Raw genomic sequence first — 16,842 nt, forward strand, 5'->3', positions numbered from 1 at the left:
GATTATTGGCCCAATTTTCAAGTTGGTCCAAATCTGGGTCCAAAATTAAACTTTTTTGATTTCATCAAAATTGAATAAATGGGGTTCTTTGATATGCCAAATCTAACTGTGTATGTAGATTCTTCATTTTTGGTCCCATTTTCAAATTGGCCTACATTAAGGTCCAAAGGGTCCAAAATTAAACTAAGTTTGATTTTATCAAAAATTAAATTCTTGGGGCTCTTTGATATGCTGAATCTAAACATGTACTTAGATTTTTGATTATGGGCCCAGTTTTCAAGTTGGTCCAAATCAGGATCTGAAATTATTATATTAAGTATTGTGCAATAGCAAGTCTTTTCAATTGCACAGTATTGTGCAATGGCAAGAAATATCTAATTTCACAATATTGTGAAATAGCAAAAAAAAATTTAATTAGAGTTATCTTTCTTTGTCCAAAATAGTAAGCAAGAAATATCTTATTGCAAGAATTTTTTTTAATTGGAGTTATCTTTCTTTGTCCAGAATCAACTTAAATCTTTGTTATATACAATATACAATGTATATTCACTTTTTACTACCAACTGATAAATTTAAATAATCTTTACCATTCAGTGATAACAAGCAGTTTTTTTACATCTTTAATATTTTATGATGTATTTAAATGAGTAGTTATTGTTGCAAACTCCATTAGAATATTTTAATTGAGATTAGTTTTGGAATAAGGGAAAGGGGGATGTGATTAAAAAATTGGGTTCAATTTTTCTCATTTGAAATTTCATAAATAAAAAGAAAATTTCTTCTAACATTTTTTTGAGAGGATTAATATTGAACAGCATAGTGAATTGCTCTAAGAGAAAACAAAAATTTTAAGTTCATTAGAACACATTCATTCTGTGTCAGAAACCTATGCTGTGTCAACTATTTAATCACAATCCAAATTTAGAGCTGAATCCAGCTTGAATGTTGTGTCCATACTTGCCCCAACCGTTCAGGGTTCAACCTCTGCGGTCGTATAAAGCTACGCCCTGCGAAGCATCTGGTTTCACATTGACCTCATTTCAGTGCTTTATTAGGAACACCAAGACAGGTGTCGCATGTTGAGCAGAATCTGATTAACTGAGATAACTACGTGTTTTTTGTGGTATTCATTTTCCTCAGTCTTTAGTTTTCTATGTGTTTTTTGCAGACAGTTGTGTTGTCTTTTTTGTTTGTTTTCCGTTCTTTGACATGACTGTCAGTTTGTCATCAAGTTATTTTTTGTGGAGTTTGATTATCCATGCAGTATCTTCAGTCCCACCCGTTTCATGAGGTCATAATTATTAATAGAACAGTAGTAAGTATGTCAAACGTTTTTATGCACCACCTACAATAGAAGAGGGGCATTAGGTTTTCTGGTCTGTACATTCATTCGTCCATCAGATCTGTTCGTTTGTCTGTCAGTTCGTCACGCTTCAGGTTAAAGTTTTTGGTCAAGGTACTTTTTGATGAAGTTGCAGTTCAATCAATTTGAAACTTCCTTATGATCTTTCTAATTTTAATGCCAAATAAGAGTTTTGACCCCAATCTAATTAAGATTAAATGGATTTGATTTTAATTAGATTGTTTTGACCCCATTTCATGGTCCACTGAACACAGAAAATGATAGTGCTAGTTGGGCATCCGTGTACTGGGGACTCATTCTTGTTCAACTTATTTTAAGTTAACCTGCATAAAGTTTTATGGGGAAGGAGGAATCTTTAATTTATGTAAATTGACTATTAAACTAATTTCTTTTCAAATAAGTTTTGACCGGAATCACATTTGAACTCTTCATTCCACATTTAGTTTTAAATAATTAAGGGCAAAAGCTATGAACATGAAATCTATACATTTATTAACTTTCTGTAATAATGAAAAAAATAGAACATCAGTGTAGGTAGCACCGATTATGATATGTAATCTCATCAAGTATCTTGTAGTTGGAGTGTTAAATTTGTTGTGTAGAATTAACGGTAGGTAATCCTTGACTGTTGTAGCCTACTCCTATGTGGAATAAGTATTGTTATCAAGATGTCACCAGATTTGTCGTCATTCAATTTGTGCTTACTGATGATCATGTTTAATTCTTCAGATTCCTCATTCATACTTTCTTCTCCCAACTCAGCTGTAAATATAATTATTGAAATGTCAAGTTCTGAATAGTATAAATACGCAGCAAATATAACAATATGGAAAACCATCAGAACAAAATTGTCTGCCTGCTTTACAAATCGTGCATATTATTTAACAGGACTACAAGATTTTCGCTTGTTATTTTTTGTTCAATTTGGTTATTGAATATAAATTTTCGGAAGAAGAGAGGTGACATCTAAGTTAATTTAAACCTGCCTGCCATGTCTATGTGTCATGGACTGTCTAGTTACCGGTTATCTTTATAAAACACTTTTTTCTATGAAACATTAATTTGTTTTTGTGTAAGCTTACCATCTCTTTTCCCAAATGGAACTGATTGACCAATGCTAGAATCTTTTTCTCCTTTGGAATTAACGCTGCCACTATACGTTGTTCCACCTGAAGTTGCACTGCCACCTAAAGAAACAGTCCCATGTGAATTAACATCCAAAGAACCTCCCACTTCCGCTCCAGGAACACCAACACTACCATGAAAACCTCCACTCACACCTTTACCCTTATCGTAACCAGCATGTACACCAACAGAACCAAGCCCACCTACACTAGCAGACACCCCACCATCACCACCGGTTACATGACCCTCTGGAGAAGTATGTACATGGCCGCTAACGCCTCCAAACGGTGTATCTATGCTGCCACCATAAGAATGACTTCCATCTGGGTTTGTTGTTATATCAATGCTCCCTCCTAGCTTTCGTTCTTCTTCAGTAAGTACTGATAAATAATTCATACATAATCAGGGAAATATTTTAAATTCCAAGTTTCATATTAAGTACACTTCTACTTTGATTCTACACTTTTCTTAACTGAATGATCTGCCTACCATCTTTCTTTTTTGTCATTTTATTTCAACGAATATAGAGAGTACAAGGGTAACGACATATAAGATAACGATGAACAGTGTCGAATCAAAAAGGGGGTCCTAGTTTGATACCACTTTTTGGACGATCTTTGTATTTGTTTGTGACATGGTTGGAACGCCCCCTCTTTTTTTCTGGTTTGGGACCTCCTTGTAGAAATGGCTGATAGCGAACTGGTGTCGTCTATAAATACTGTTTTTGACAAATGTCCTTTTAGACGTTTAAAACATCATTTACTACACAAGTCGTTATAAAGAAATGGAAATATAACCCGCCCTAGATTATAATGATTTTGCTTTAACGAAATAAATTTTGTAAGCATTGCATACTTTAAACGACTAGACTGAATGCATGAAATAGTAGTGTGCATATATTATAATTATTCTTGAACATTTAGTCATTTTTTTTTAATCTATAATTCCTAGAATTAGTTTTGTGTGGACATAGCGTTGTTTATGCTGTATTTGCATAGTGTACCTACATGTATATACTTATGTTATAAACAAGGTATGTCTGTAGTTTATTTTGATTTACTGTGATAGTACTGTAATCGAACGTAGTACATTATACCATTGTTTTCGCAAAGATAATATGTCAAACAAACATGAATGTAATCGTAAACACTTTCTGATATTCTGTGCGGTAAAGATTAACTTGTAATTCACTTACTTCTACATATCTGTTTTTCCTCAATGGTGATTAGTGAAATATCAAGAGTTGCAATCTGGGGGGAAAATATATAGTTATGATTCATTCTTCATTTAAAGATTTATCATGCATTAAAAGTAAAAGAATTTACAAATGCCATATTTTAAAACGAGTAAAAGTCGTTATAAAATGAGTGTATGGTAGATATATGAACATAAAAGTTTCACCAAGCCGTCACTTTAGTTTGCCGTCTCTATCATTTTGACTTGTTGAATTTCTGCATCATTTTAAAGACACTTTTTTTCCCATTTGTTCCAAAAAACTATTTCTAAACATGCGATGACTTAGTTACTAATGCAAACCCTCAAAATTGAATTCATGAAAGTATTGACCAGGATCACATTTTATTAATGTTAAGTATTTCTTTATTTAAAAAAAAAGATAAACAGTGGATGTTGGAAAGTAAAATTGAGAATGTCAAAGAGACAACAACCCGATCAAAGCATTGTGCGGTCACTTTTCGTGTATATCACCAGATATATATATATATATATTTCGCACATTTTACCAAATTTTATAAATAAACTCATCATAGATACCTGGACTAAATTTTGTATATACGCCAGACGCGCATTTCGTCTACCCAAGACTCTCATCAGTGACACCCAAATCCAATAAAGTTAGAGGCCAATTAAAGTTCGAATTTGAAGAGCAAGGAGCAATGAGCACAAGTTAAGTTTATCATCTAAATAGATCTGACTGAACCTTATGCCAAACAGTTGTTCTAAAAGAATTAAGATTATTTCAAGGAATATTACTTTAGGATCTGATTTAGATAACCTTTTTATTAGCTATTATTCGTGTGTTTCTCTGTCCTATAGTTTCTCCCATTTATTTGTATGGTAGTCCTGTCTTCTAATGTTGTCATTTCAATGTTATATTTAACATTGCCATTTAAGCGGGAGGTTTGACATGCCACAAAACCTAGTTCAACCCACCATTTGTTCTTCTTAAAATGTCCCGTACCAACTCAGGAAAATGGCCTTTGTTATATAATAGTTCGTTTCTGTGTGTGTTACATTTTAATGTTATGTTTCGGTTTTGTCGTAGTTCTCTTATATTTAATGCGTTACCCTCAATTTTAGTTTGTAATCCGGATTTGGTTTTTTTTTCTCAATCGATTTATATGAATTTCGAACTGCGGTATACTACTGATGCCTTTATTAGATAATAATGATCGTTGCAGTTTGGATATATTTACTAGTGAATTACCGATATTATGACTTTGCGTTTCTAATCTAAATTCGCAACTTAGATATTCCTTTATAAAATCGAATATTTTGATTAGCTGTCCACAATAGAGAATGATATACTATCCGAAATCAGACAAAATACTTACACTGACATTCTGTTTTATTAACCCTTCGAAAAAATGGATTTCAAGGCACGTTGATTCTGCGAAAAAAAAGCAACAAAAAGTTCAATATATATTAAAACAATGATCTATAGAATGTTGCATTTTTTTTATTTTGAATCTGCCGTGAAAACAATATACACAAATCTAGCATGGTCTTACCTGGATCGTTTGCCCAATGAAGACAGACACACTTTTCAGACTTACTAAGTCCAAAAGCCACCAACAATATTCCTAGTAAACAGATAACTTTCATCTTCAAAAAATTTCAGACATAACTTGACAAACCTAAGCACAAGCTTTTTTATAATAGAAGGTTATCTTTTTGACATTCACGTATTGTGAATGCACGCCATCTGGGTATGATAAGCATGTTTTGACAAATATATGACGCGTTATTGCTCTCAAAGATATACCTACACCTGTCATCATTTCATACATTTACGCCAATCATATTGCCTCTAAAATTGCCAACCACAAAACATTATCAGAGACCATTTCCATCAAGGATGTGATTCAACGGCTCTATATACTCTTGTGCATTGGCCCCATACAAATATTGTCCAACTGATTATGCTAAAATTTCAGACCTTGACATCCTCAACTCTGAACAACTAAAAGTGTTGTTAGCCAAAGCACCGACATATCCATCACTTTGAAAAAGAACTTAATGTAACTAATGGAGACAGTTGAGGACTATGCTATAAAATGGATATAGCGCAAGTCACATGTAACAACAGTGAAAAAGTAAAATAACAAAAATACCGTGACCGAGCTCCTAGGAAAAAGTCCCTAAGCAAATGGCAAAATAAAAATGCTCAAACAAATCAAACGAATAGGAAACAACTGTCATATTGCTGACTTGGTACAGGCATTTTATTATGTAGGAAATGATGGATTAAACCAGGTTTTTTATTTGTTTTCCTCTTATAGTTGATGTTTCCCTCTGATTTAGTTTGTAACCCGCATTTGTTTTCTCTCAATCAATATGCGATTTTTGACTGACAGCGATATACTACTGTTATTTATTTATACTCCCTTATTTATAGCTAGCTTAACCTCTCACTTGTATGTCAGTCGTATGGTGTTCTGTTATGGCTTCAGACGCGCGCTTGAAATAAACCATGTTCAAAGAGCACAAGAAACTTGAGGTTTTGGATGTCATATTCTCTCTTGCCGGCAAATATTTTTTGGTTTTAGTAGACAAGGTTTAAGGATGGGGAAGATTTTGAAATTTATACCAAATCCGTTATTTTTTCTTTTTGTTATACAAATAACGACGGACTATGACACTCCCCCACTGATATACTGGATTAGTTAACTTTACAAAAATGTTCATAAAGAACGATATACAACCTTGTCGTAAAGATGTTCGACTTAACATTGCGGTCAGTACTGGCTCTCTGAAGTATAATGATGAAGTATATTTATCCATCGGTTGTCAATCATGTGTTGATTCTTTAAATTTTATAATATCTACTCCAAAATCTTCAATCATAATCTTTACATTTTTTCTGAATTATGAAAACGGAGGTGAAATCATCCAAACATTGGACGTTTTAGTCGACTATATATTTCTTGAGTTAATTTTAGGAGACAGTCGTCTGCCAACGGGTACTTACTTGCACCACTACTATCATACTTATTGGTGAACTCGAATGTGGACACTTTTCCTGTGAACACACTGGTCTCGCTTCTTTTAAAAAGGGTTGACGATCCCTGAAGATTTTATTTATTGTCTTAATTTGTCTGTTTCTGTTTTAATCAAGTTGCAAGAGATGAACACCAGTAAATTGCTGTCGCCTTAATCTTCTTCTATTATTATCTTGATAAGATACGTAATTTCATACGTAATAGGTTGTTTAGAAATTTCGTTTCAATTCATTACATTTCTGTCCTAACTTTGTGCGAATATTCAGAATCTTGTGTATTTAAAAAAGAGGTGTGTAATGAGATAATTATCCATTAAGGATCTAAGGACATTTGTACGAAGAATTACATTTCACCATAAGGCATTCAACAATGAAAAATAAACAACTCACGAATGCATTGCTATAGAAGAAAAAAATAACAAAAAACACTGAATTTCAAGGGACATTCAAAATGAGAAAGGCTATATAAACCGGCAAAATCAAACGTTAGACTTGGATAAATAATGCAAAAATATTTAAATCGTGCAATTTATTGACACCTTTCAAGATATTTGCTTCGAAACAAAAGAAATTCATTATATTGCCCCTATACTCAAACTTATCACACTCGATCAAATGTAAAAGAAGGACGAAAAATACCAAAGGGACAGTCGAACTCATACATCTTAAACAAACTGACATCGCCATGGCTAAAAATGAATAAGACAAACAGACAAACAATAGTACACATGACACAACATAGAAAACTAAAGAATAAACAAATGTAAAGGACTCACCGAAAACCATAAGCCGAATAAAACAAACAACACATTTGCCAACAAAAAAAGACATAATTAAGACAAAAAAAACCCACACCAAACCGAAACCTATATGCAAAACTAACTTTATCAAATAGTTATCGAAAGCTGTGGTAGCCCTAGGCCTCTGCAAGGGTCCAAAGTACCAGCTTCATTATTCAGTGACATATAATACTTATAGTTTGACATGTTTGACAGGACATATAATTGAAATACAGTAGTTTGCTTTTTAATGTACGATTGTTAATACAGTAAGTAAATGAAAAGCAGTAATACTGCAGACCTCGAAAACTGAGACTGACAGTACCAAGCTCATGCTTGTCAGGTGTCCATTCGCGATAGATTAATGACTCATTAATCAATTTTGATGCTAGGGAAATAATTTGCGTTATACAAAGTTATCAAAGCATGTAATGTTGCAAAACAAAAGACAGCTGACGTCTATGATAAGGTAAGGGTATCTTAGTTGAATGAGTACAGTCGTTGATAGGTAAACATAGTTAACATGTATAGGAAGGAAAGTAAATAGATACCGAAACGTTAATCAGACAGTTCTAAGACGAAGTAGTATAGCGATAACTACACAAACAAATGACAAATAGACAAAATACAAGAAACAATTCTTCGGAGTTCGATATTTTCGTTATTTTCCTAAGAGCTACCACGTGACGGAAGTAAACCTCAGGGAATTACCACAATAGGGAATAGAAAAGTAAATTAGACCAGACACCTTTCCTGTTATCAAAAGAAATGATACCATGAAATACACGTCGTTTGTGACATCGGACACGGACACGTTGTATTGGTGATCCAGCTCAAGACTGTGACCGCAAATAAACTCATCATAGATACCAGGACTAAATTTTATATCTGCACCAGACGTGCGTTTCGTCTATAAAAGAATCATCAGTGACGCTAGAACCCAAAAAGGTTAAAGAGGCCAAATAAAGTTTCTAATAAAGAGCTTTGAAGAGCAAAATTCCTAAACGATTTGCCAAATACAGCTAAGTTAATCTATTCTGAAGTGTCGATGTAAGTCATTATTCCTCGTTATATCCATCTGTTGCAATTCTAATGTTAGAATCAATACCCTGTTACTTTATATGCCTAAATAGTGTGCACAGACATGAGGGTAACATGTCAACAGAGATATGTAAGCTACGATTGGGTAGGGAATAACGTTTATAAATAGCCGTGTTGCCGATACTTCTAGAATTGTTTCATTTTCAATGCTCTTCAACTGCGGATTCTTTTCGCTGACGTGTCCTATGTAGACGGAACTCACGCCTGGCATACAAATATAAGCGGCTTAGCCTATTTTATGGATGAGTTTTTTTCTTCATTGAAGACAAGTTTCAGCATTTTTCAACCAAGAGTTCCAAACGGTGGAAGTTGAAATCGGCTAATAAACCAATCCTGTTCCCTTCAAACGAATTTGACTCACCGATTTAGACTCATTACCGGGTTTTGACTAGTATAAGCAATACAGCAGCTAGGTGCTTCATGTGGAGCAGGATCCCCTTACCCTTTCGTTTCTCTTAGGATTAACTCCTGGCTAATGCCGCTACAAGACATCACTCGCAAAGTGGAAAGGAATTGATATAAGTTGTAATAACTTGTTTCCCAATACATTATAAATAAATGTGTTTAAAATTAAACTAATATGTAGTAATTTTAAGTTTATTTCCGACTTGAATTTGAATGTCTCTTATGTATCTTACGTCTCCTTTTCTTCAATAATGCTATATATATCACTAAATATTCCACATTGCATTGATTACCTTGAGATTTGGGATAATACCAAAACAAGACAAACTGTTCCCTGTATATTGCCTGAGATGGACGACTTCTAACTAGAATCTGCAACAAACATGATGATTTCAACTTCTTATTCTTATCAGCAAATACATTCTAATCCACTACATGGTGTTTTCATGTCGCAGTTGATATCCTAAGGCAGCAACCATTTGATTTTCGGGGGGAGGGGTATGGATTTTTTATCTGTACCAATTTTTTTTCCGACTTTGGCGAAAAACTATCTATTTTTTGGCATTTGTAATTTTACCATTACAGATAATGGCAGCTGAGGGTGGAACAAACAATTAAACAAACAGTTTTAGAATTACAGATAATGGCAGCTGGGGGCCAAACATTTTTTTCCCAGGGTCAAAAACAAATTATTTTTTTCTCCAATAACTGGAATCAAACTTTTTTTCCCAAAAAATCCATAGCCCCTCCCGAAAATCAAATGGTTGCTGCTAAACCCTAACCCTGTTTTTCTCAATCTATTTGATACTTTTGAACACCGGTATTCTACTGTTGCCTTTATTTATAAAAAAATGCTATTATTTCTGATCCTGTTGGAACAGATATTCCATATCCTTTTTTCCATGCGAAACAAATTCAAAGTAGTTTCGGTATCTTTTTTTTTTATTAATGTTTGTATGCGTCTATCATAACATGTGTGAGGTTATCCTTAGCTTCGCTTTTTTTCGTGGTTTTATTGAAGGCATCCCTTCTCTACATGACGTCACAAGTCCTTCGGGACACTCAACTGTTACCATCTGTGTTATGGATTTTTCATTCCAACACCAAGCAAATATCAACAATACTTCCTAAAAGCTATATACTAGATTTCCTTATTTAGGAACAATCATTCCATTTGGATTGGTTTGATGTCAAATCAGCGGTCTAAACTTTGCTCCTTTTCAGGAGATACATAGGCTCTTGGTTTAGACATGGAGCAAACATTTTAATTCAAGTTGAGTAGTTTCCCAAAGTGCCAAGATTAAGTGATGAATATAGAATAGTAAAAGTTCTATTTCATATCTGATTTATATTTTTTTTTCAAACCTGGATACCACTTGGTCCAAGTACACAATTACTTCGTAGTGAATTTCTTTTAGACAATAAATGGAAATAATAAAAAATCACACCTGTGCTTTCTAAATAATATTTTTACAATGTTCTGAACTACTGTTTGGACAAATTATATCAAAATATGGACAATTTTATGTTCAGAAGGTTTTGAAATCTTTTGACAGCTTCCAAAATACTTATTTTAACCTTTTTCAGCTGGACCAAATCACCACTTTACTTTAAAATTCATGAATCAAATTTTTTCAGTTTAATTTTATCTCCCTACTTCCTATTTGAGGCATAAAACATGAAGAAATAAATTTGGAAGGGATATAAAAAAGATTGGCAAGTAACACATTGTCCACATTAGGGCCTGCAGGGGCGGATCAAGCCATTTTAAAAAGGGGGGTTTCTAACCCAGGACAACCCAATTCAAATGCATTGATCGTCCAAAAAAAGGGGGGTTCGAACACCCAGAACCCCCCCCCTTCTGGATCCGCGCCTGGCCTAGTGTGGACAGTGTTTTACTTGCCAAAGTAGGGACTATATTCAATCAATGGGCGATAACTGTGTACTTGGACCGACAACGAAATCCAATGAGCGATAACTGTGTACTCTGACCTACTTGCACTGCTATAAAATATATGTATTTATACTTTTGATTGTTAACCCTGTATACCACCGTTCCCCATGTGAAATTATAATTTATTTAATACACATTGAATGACAAAATTTCTTCCTATGTGACGTTTACATTTTCTGACGTCAGACACGCTTAACAATGAATGTCTTTTTTAATTTGATAGATACTTTTGTTGTGCTGTTTTGTAAATGATTGTTTGTTTTGAGATTGTAACACAATGATGACTTCGATACGCATATTTTGTCTATTTTACCTATTATGTCTCTTTTGTTGTCACATCGATGTAATTATAACTGAATTTGATGCAACTCTCAGAGGTTTAGCGCTATAAAACCAGGTTTAATCCACCATTTTCTACATTTGAAAATGCCTGTACCAAGTCAGGAATATGACAGTTGTTGTGTTTTTATTTGATGTGTTTTGCCATTTGATTAGGGACTTTCTGATTGAATTTTCATCTGAGTTCAGTATTTTAGGGATTTTACTTTTTACACAGGAAAGAGCAGGACTTTAAATTAAGTGAATTAAATTGTTGATATGAGTACTAAAAGTCTAATCACTGAATTATACATATCATAAATTCAAATTCAGGCTCCTGAAGCAAATCAGGATAAATAAAATATTGCTAAATTAAATGAACTAGGAACCAATCATATGCGACTTTAAGGATTGTGTTCATTAGGCACATATTTCAGCAAGTTTGAATAATGAACACAGACTTACTCAGACATATCTTTAATGTCAGGTCAATTTTTAATGTCAGGTCAAAGGATATTTTGCAATGATGTAACTGTTTTTCTGGATATTAACTCAGTCTTTATATACTTGTCAGTATTACAAAACACACATCTGATGACCAAAGGAGAAAAACGTATATTATGAACAACAGACAACCCAAAACAAGTACAACATAACAACAAATTATAAAAGCAATAAGTGTATAATGGTTTAAGAGTTAATCCTAAGAAACTTTTTACTAAGATACCGAATAATTGTTGCTTTAAACTTTAGATGTAACAGGACAATTGATTGTAGTCTCTTTCAATAAAAACATTTTTATTTCAGTTTATACAAAGAAACATATAAAAATAATAGACAGTAAGTGATGGGAACAATTGAATAAGATAAAAAATACTTATAAAGTTTAATGTAACATACAACCATAATATATATGGCAAGTTATCAGCTTGAAGCATCTTGTAATTTAACTGGAGCATTTCCACAACACATATATATCAACAATGATAAAAATATACCAACAATTCTATAAATACATGTACCCATTTGGCAACAAAATTCATTCACAGTTCACACAATTCCTAAATATTTGTATGCATTTTATGATATCAATTTCTTTTTAAAATGTGTCATTGATTTAAATGGTGGAATTAGCTGTTAATGATTACTGAAATCACAGGATTTTCTAGTATCACTCATAAGTTCTCTTATCCAATTTTTGAACTAAAAATGTTAAACCTTTAATGTTGACAATTAATAACTTAAACATCTTTTGTGAAGGACTAAGAGATAAATTAGATAGAATCTATAGAAAATAAATCCGATTCCTGTGTTTCCTGATGAAATTGCATATTCTGATCAGCTTTTTCAAACATCGTCAGACAAGACAGAATGCAAGGATACAACAAGAAGGATTAACTGATTAAAATAAAAGCATTTATCATAGACATGCTTTCAAAAAATATATAATCTCTCTGAATATTGATTACATTTTGAATAAAGGGTTGTAAACTGAAGAAAATGGAATCTTGAAGAGAATGCCTCTTTGAATTACAGTTTGTATGAAGATTTGAAACAATAAGATATAGGGATCTTAATTAGAATGTTTTTCTTGTAAAGTACAAATAATTTTGAATACCAAATAGACTCATCATAGAAGCCAGGATTAAATTTTTTATAAGCTATACATTCTTCCTAGATGGTTCAAGTTGATCAAAACCAATCAAAAAGGAAATGATAAAAATATAAAAATGTAGAGATAAATAGATGGATGATAAATATTTACAAAATCACTTGTAATAATAACAAATTAATTATATCATTTAGTATAAACATTTTAACAACAAAAAAAACCATGCATATCATTCTAGTTTACAAACACTATAATTACATATAGTTCTATCATTTGTTGTTCTAAACAGGAAGAGGGACCTCTGTGTCTAAGTGGTCCAAGTATTTACTACTGTAATCACTAGCCAGTCAACACGTGAAGTAGTGAGTTCAAATCCTGCTTGTGCAGTTGTACTCGCCTAAAATCTTAATTGACTAGGATTGTCAGTTTTCCTATCAAAGGACAGTGGTTTTCTCTTGACACTCCAGCTTCCATTACTAATAAAAATTGGCTGCCATGAAATAGCCCAAAATTGGTACTTAAAAGTGGCATTAAAAACACATCAAATCAAATCAGATCTAAACAGGAAGACAAATCAAATAGCTTGGTCAGACTTTTATTATTCAAAGTGATATGAAATTTCCATTTTCAAAATTCGAATGTTGGAATACTCATTGCAGGGTCCCTATCTTAAAGGGAAAATTCGCGATTTTTTCCTTATGGTTTAAATATGTTCATTATGACAAAATATATATATTCACAAAGTTTTATCGCTATATGTCCAGTAATAAAGGAGAAATTCAACAATTAATGAAATTTTTTTAACTACTTCCTGTAGGTCGTGACGTTTTCTCCTGGTTTTTGCATGCCGGGATTTAAAATACAATCAGTAAAAGTCTTGGTTTTTAATGATATTTAAACGTAATCGTAAGCGCGCCGATGACTTATGGTTTATCGAATAAACATCCGATAATAAGAAGATAAGACGCACAGACGTGCAATTGTACACATTCATGAGATAAATTTTCTATGTTAAACGTATATATTCAAATTATTTTAGAAGACAACCAAAAAAGTAATAAATTTATTAATTAATGCATTTTCGGACTGATATATGAGGTGAACAAATTAAAATACAATAATCTGTAAAGACAATATGTTGGTGTACTCTTATTGACCTTTTACTATCTCTGCTATGACTAGATTTATACGATGTGTGTATTCACGGTTCTGTGGCAAATTGAAGACTCGTAGATGGCTTGTTGAAAGGTAAATTGTTATTTGCACTTCTGTATTTAACCACGCCTCTAGGGCACACCTTGCCAGGTGTGACTGTCTATTCGGATCAGTGGATTATAAAACAAGGGAGCATTCAATATACACATCTATTATACTAATTCAAGTTTGTGACAAATAAAAATAGATCGCCGTGGAATTATTTAATTATATTTGCTGTATAATTAATGATTTATTTCAATTCAAATAAATTAATTTACTAAGTAATAAACAATTTTCGGTTAAAGACGGGAAACTTAATTCATGTGTCAGAATGAAATGATATACACCTCTTGTCCTTGATTTATGTCTCATTAAAAAGGGGAAATTAGAAATAGCTTTACCAAAGCATTTTGATTTTCTTTATTAGGCAAAAAATGTACGAGAACACTTACATTTAGACTTTTGAAAGCCATGTATTAATGTATATCTGAAACTATCTGAAGATAAGTAGATAACTCTACCGAAGCGGAGTATAATATGTACGAACAAAGAAAAAATACTTTTGTTTTTAAATCTTTGCACATTTATGATTAATTATTGTTATCTATTACTCATTCAATTACTTAATTGGTACCTGAAATATGTCTACCGCTTGGCAGTAAAACTCGGTGTAGTAGGAAGGGGTTATTACATATACTAGATTATATTATTTGGATGAGGATTTGAGCTATCCTATAAAAAACTACATTCGAGACCAAAGGATATTAACTTAAATGATTCAATTAACTTTACTCACATATTACTTATATTTCTATCTTATGATTTTTGCGTGCTTGTTTTTATAGAACAGTTTATATATGGTCCAAAAATTTATCATAGAATCATAACTAAAAATGTCTTGTTCGGAGAATGATAGTACTATAACAGTGGTTCCAGTCAGTCAAAAGAGTCAGATTTTGACGAGTATGGTCATTTTGGGTACGCACTAGAGCCAGAGTATACAGAAGAAGAGCTCCATGAAATGGAAACTGCAGAAAGTTCCCGAAATCAAGATTTCCTTAGCAACCATCGCTAGTTTTTAAAACACAGATTGGTGTTCGTGTACTAAATGCATACTTATGCCGTTATTAACGGAATGTCTATGTTGCCACGAATTAATTTACTCTCTTTGATCGTAATATTGAATTGGGGGAATGCATTAGTAACAGCATCGATTTCATAACAGTTTGTCTGAACCCGGTTGTTCTTGAAACTAACTATATAAGTTTTTTTTAAGTACAATCGTATTCATATTATACATGTTAAATGAATGAACAAACTATTAAACCTATCTGTTTATTGTTTTCCGCCCATGTCTGCTCATCGCCAGAAATAAAGTTTGTCGCACGAAAAAAATGGTGTTAATTCCAGAGTCAAAATTTAAAGAACTTATTTTCCATATTTTCTGGTATTGTTCGAAAGAGAATTGACCTAACAGAAGAATTACTATCTTATGCTGTCAGTAACACATGTAGAGTAGTGGGTCGTTGTTGGACATGCACATCTTATAAAGTGTATCATCTGTTAAATTTGCAGGTCACTGAAAGGGGAAGTTCCATACGGATGTAGGTTTTGAGATTGATTTTTTTTTATCCAGTGACACATTTTACATGCGTATACTTGAACGTTTGATACATCATTTACTCTCAAATTGCAAAAAACGAAAACTTCCACTTGTATTTATAGTATTTGTTGAAATAGTCCTCGTCTCACAACGTATAATACTCTATCTATTTGACCAACGATGTTCAAAAACAAAAGACAACGAATTTTATGTCATCTTTCCCTATTTTCGAATGTAACTTATAAGTGGCAAGAATACCGCTAAAGCGGACAAGCAGTTTATTCTTTAAATTGCTATCCTATCACGGCAAGAAAGAAAATAAATCCCGAAATTGATTTGAAACTTTAATACTCAATAGTTTCCCTAGAAAATACTCGCATCCCTTTGGGATTATTAGTGTACGTCCAGTTTACATGAATGTCGGAACAATTGTGATGATGACGAATTTCTTCCTTTATTCGAGAACAATCTAATTGATATATAAAACTGGGATTTTACTATGTTCATCACTTCGATGAACCAAAGCAAGATATATATCAACCTGTATTTAAATCAAACTGGTTCTCTTCTTCTTCTTCTTCTTTTGGTATACAATATAGTCTGATACATGTATATATTTTAAATTCATTATTGCACTATAGTTCCGTAACTTTCTATCCAGGCGTATAAGCCAACATCGACAAGTGCGTACATTTTTTAAATCAATATTTTTGGTATGTTCCAGTCTGTCCTTTACTATTGACAAATTACATTTTCCTAAATTAACCCTCGGAAAAAATATGTATATAGATTTTTATTTCTTCAAATCTTTTTTTTTTTGTGGTATTTTTTATATTTTCATAAATAATATTCTTTACACCAGAAATGTTATTTATAAACAAGCGTACGAGTTAAGTTATTGGCATCATATCACTTTCGGACACACAAGACAGAGATGTGTATTATACACCTGATAGTTCAAAATGGAAAGTTATAAGTCTGCCGTGTACACTGATCAATACCTACAGAAGTGAAACGATGCATGAACTTACAAGCCCGACAGGAAATCGCTTGAATACCTGGACGTGTCACCAGAGTCCTCACACCCCTCACAATACCTTTGGGAGTAATACCTTTAGCCATGCTGGTGATCAGATGAGGAAAGA

The 16,842-nt window shown here is 32.8% G+C and overlaps 1 protein-coding gene across 1 annotated transcript; it reads right to left on the reverse strand.

Annotated features, from left to right (window-relative positions):
* Nucleotides 1-1,838: 1,838 nt before the first annotated feature.
* On the reverse strand, nucleotides 1,839-5,388 carry LOC134704900 (uncharacterized). The gene is made up of 5 exons (XM_063563686.1): nucleotides 5,239-5,388; nucleotides 5,062-5,117; nucleotides 3,684-3,738; nucleotides 2,446-2,868; nucleotides 1,839-2,125 (listed from the first exon to the last, which is right to left on the reverse strand). Exons 1-5 carry the CDS (start codon nucleotides 5,330-5,332, stop codon nucleotides 1,968-1,970), a joined length of 786 nt encoding a protein of 261 aa, XP_063419756.1. The 5' UTR covers nucleotides 5,333-5,388; the 3' UTR covers nucleotides 1,839-1,967.
* Nucleotides 5,389-16,842: the final 11,454 nt, after the last annotated feature.

The sequence above is a fragment of the Mytilus trossulus genome, chromosome 2 (assembly GCF_036588685.1).
Source record: "Mytilus trossulus isolate FHL-02 chromosome 2, PNRI_Mtr1.1.1.hap1, whole genome shotgun sequence".
NCBI classification, from domain to species: domain Eukaryota; kingdom Metazoa; phylum Mollusca; class Bivalvia; order Mytilida; family Mytilidae; genus Mytilus; species Mytilus trossulus.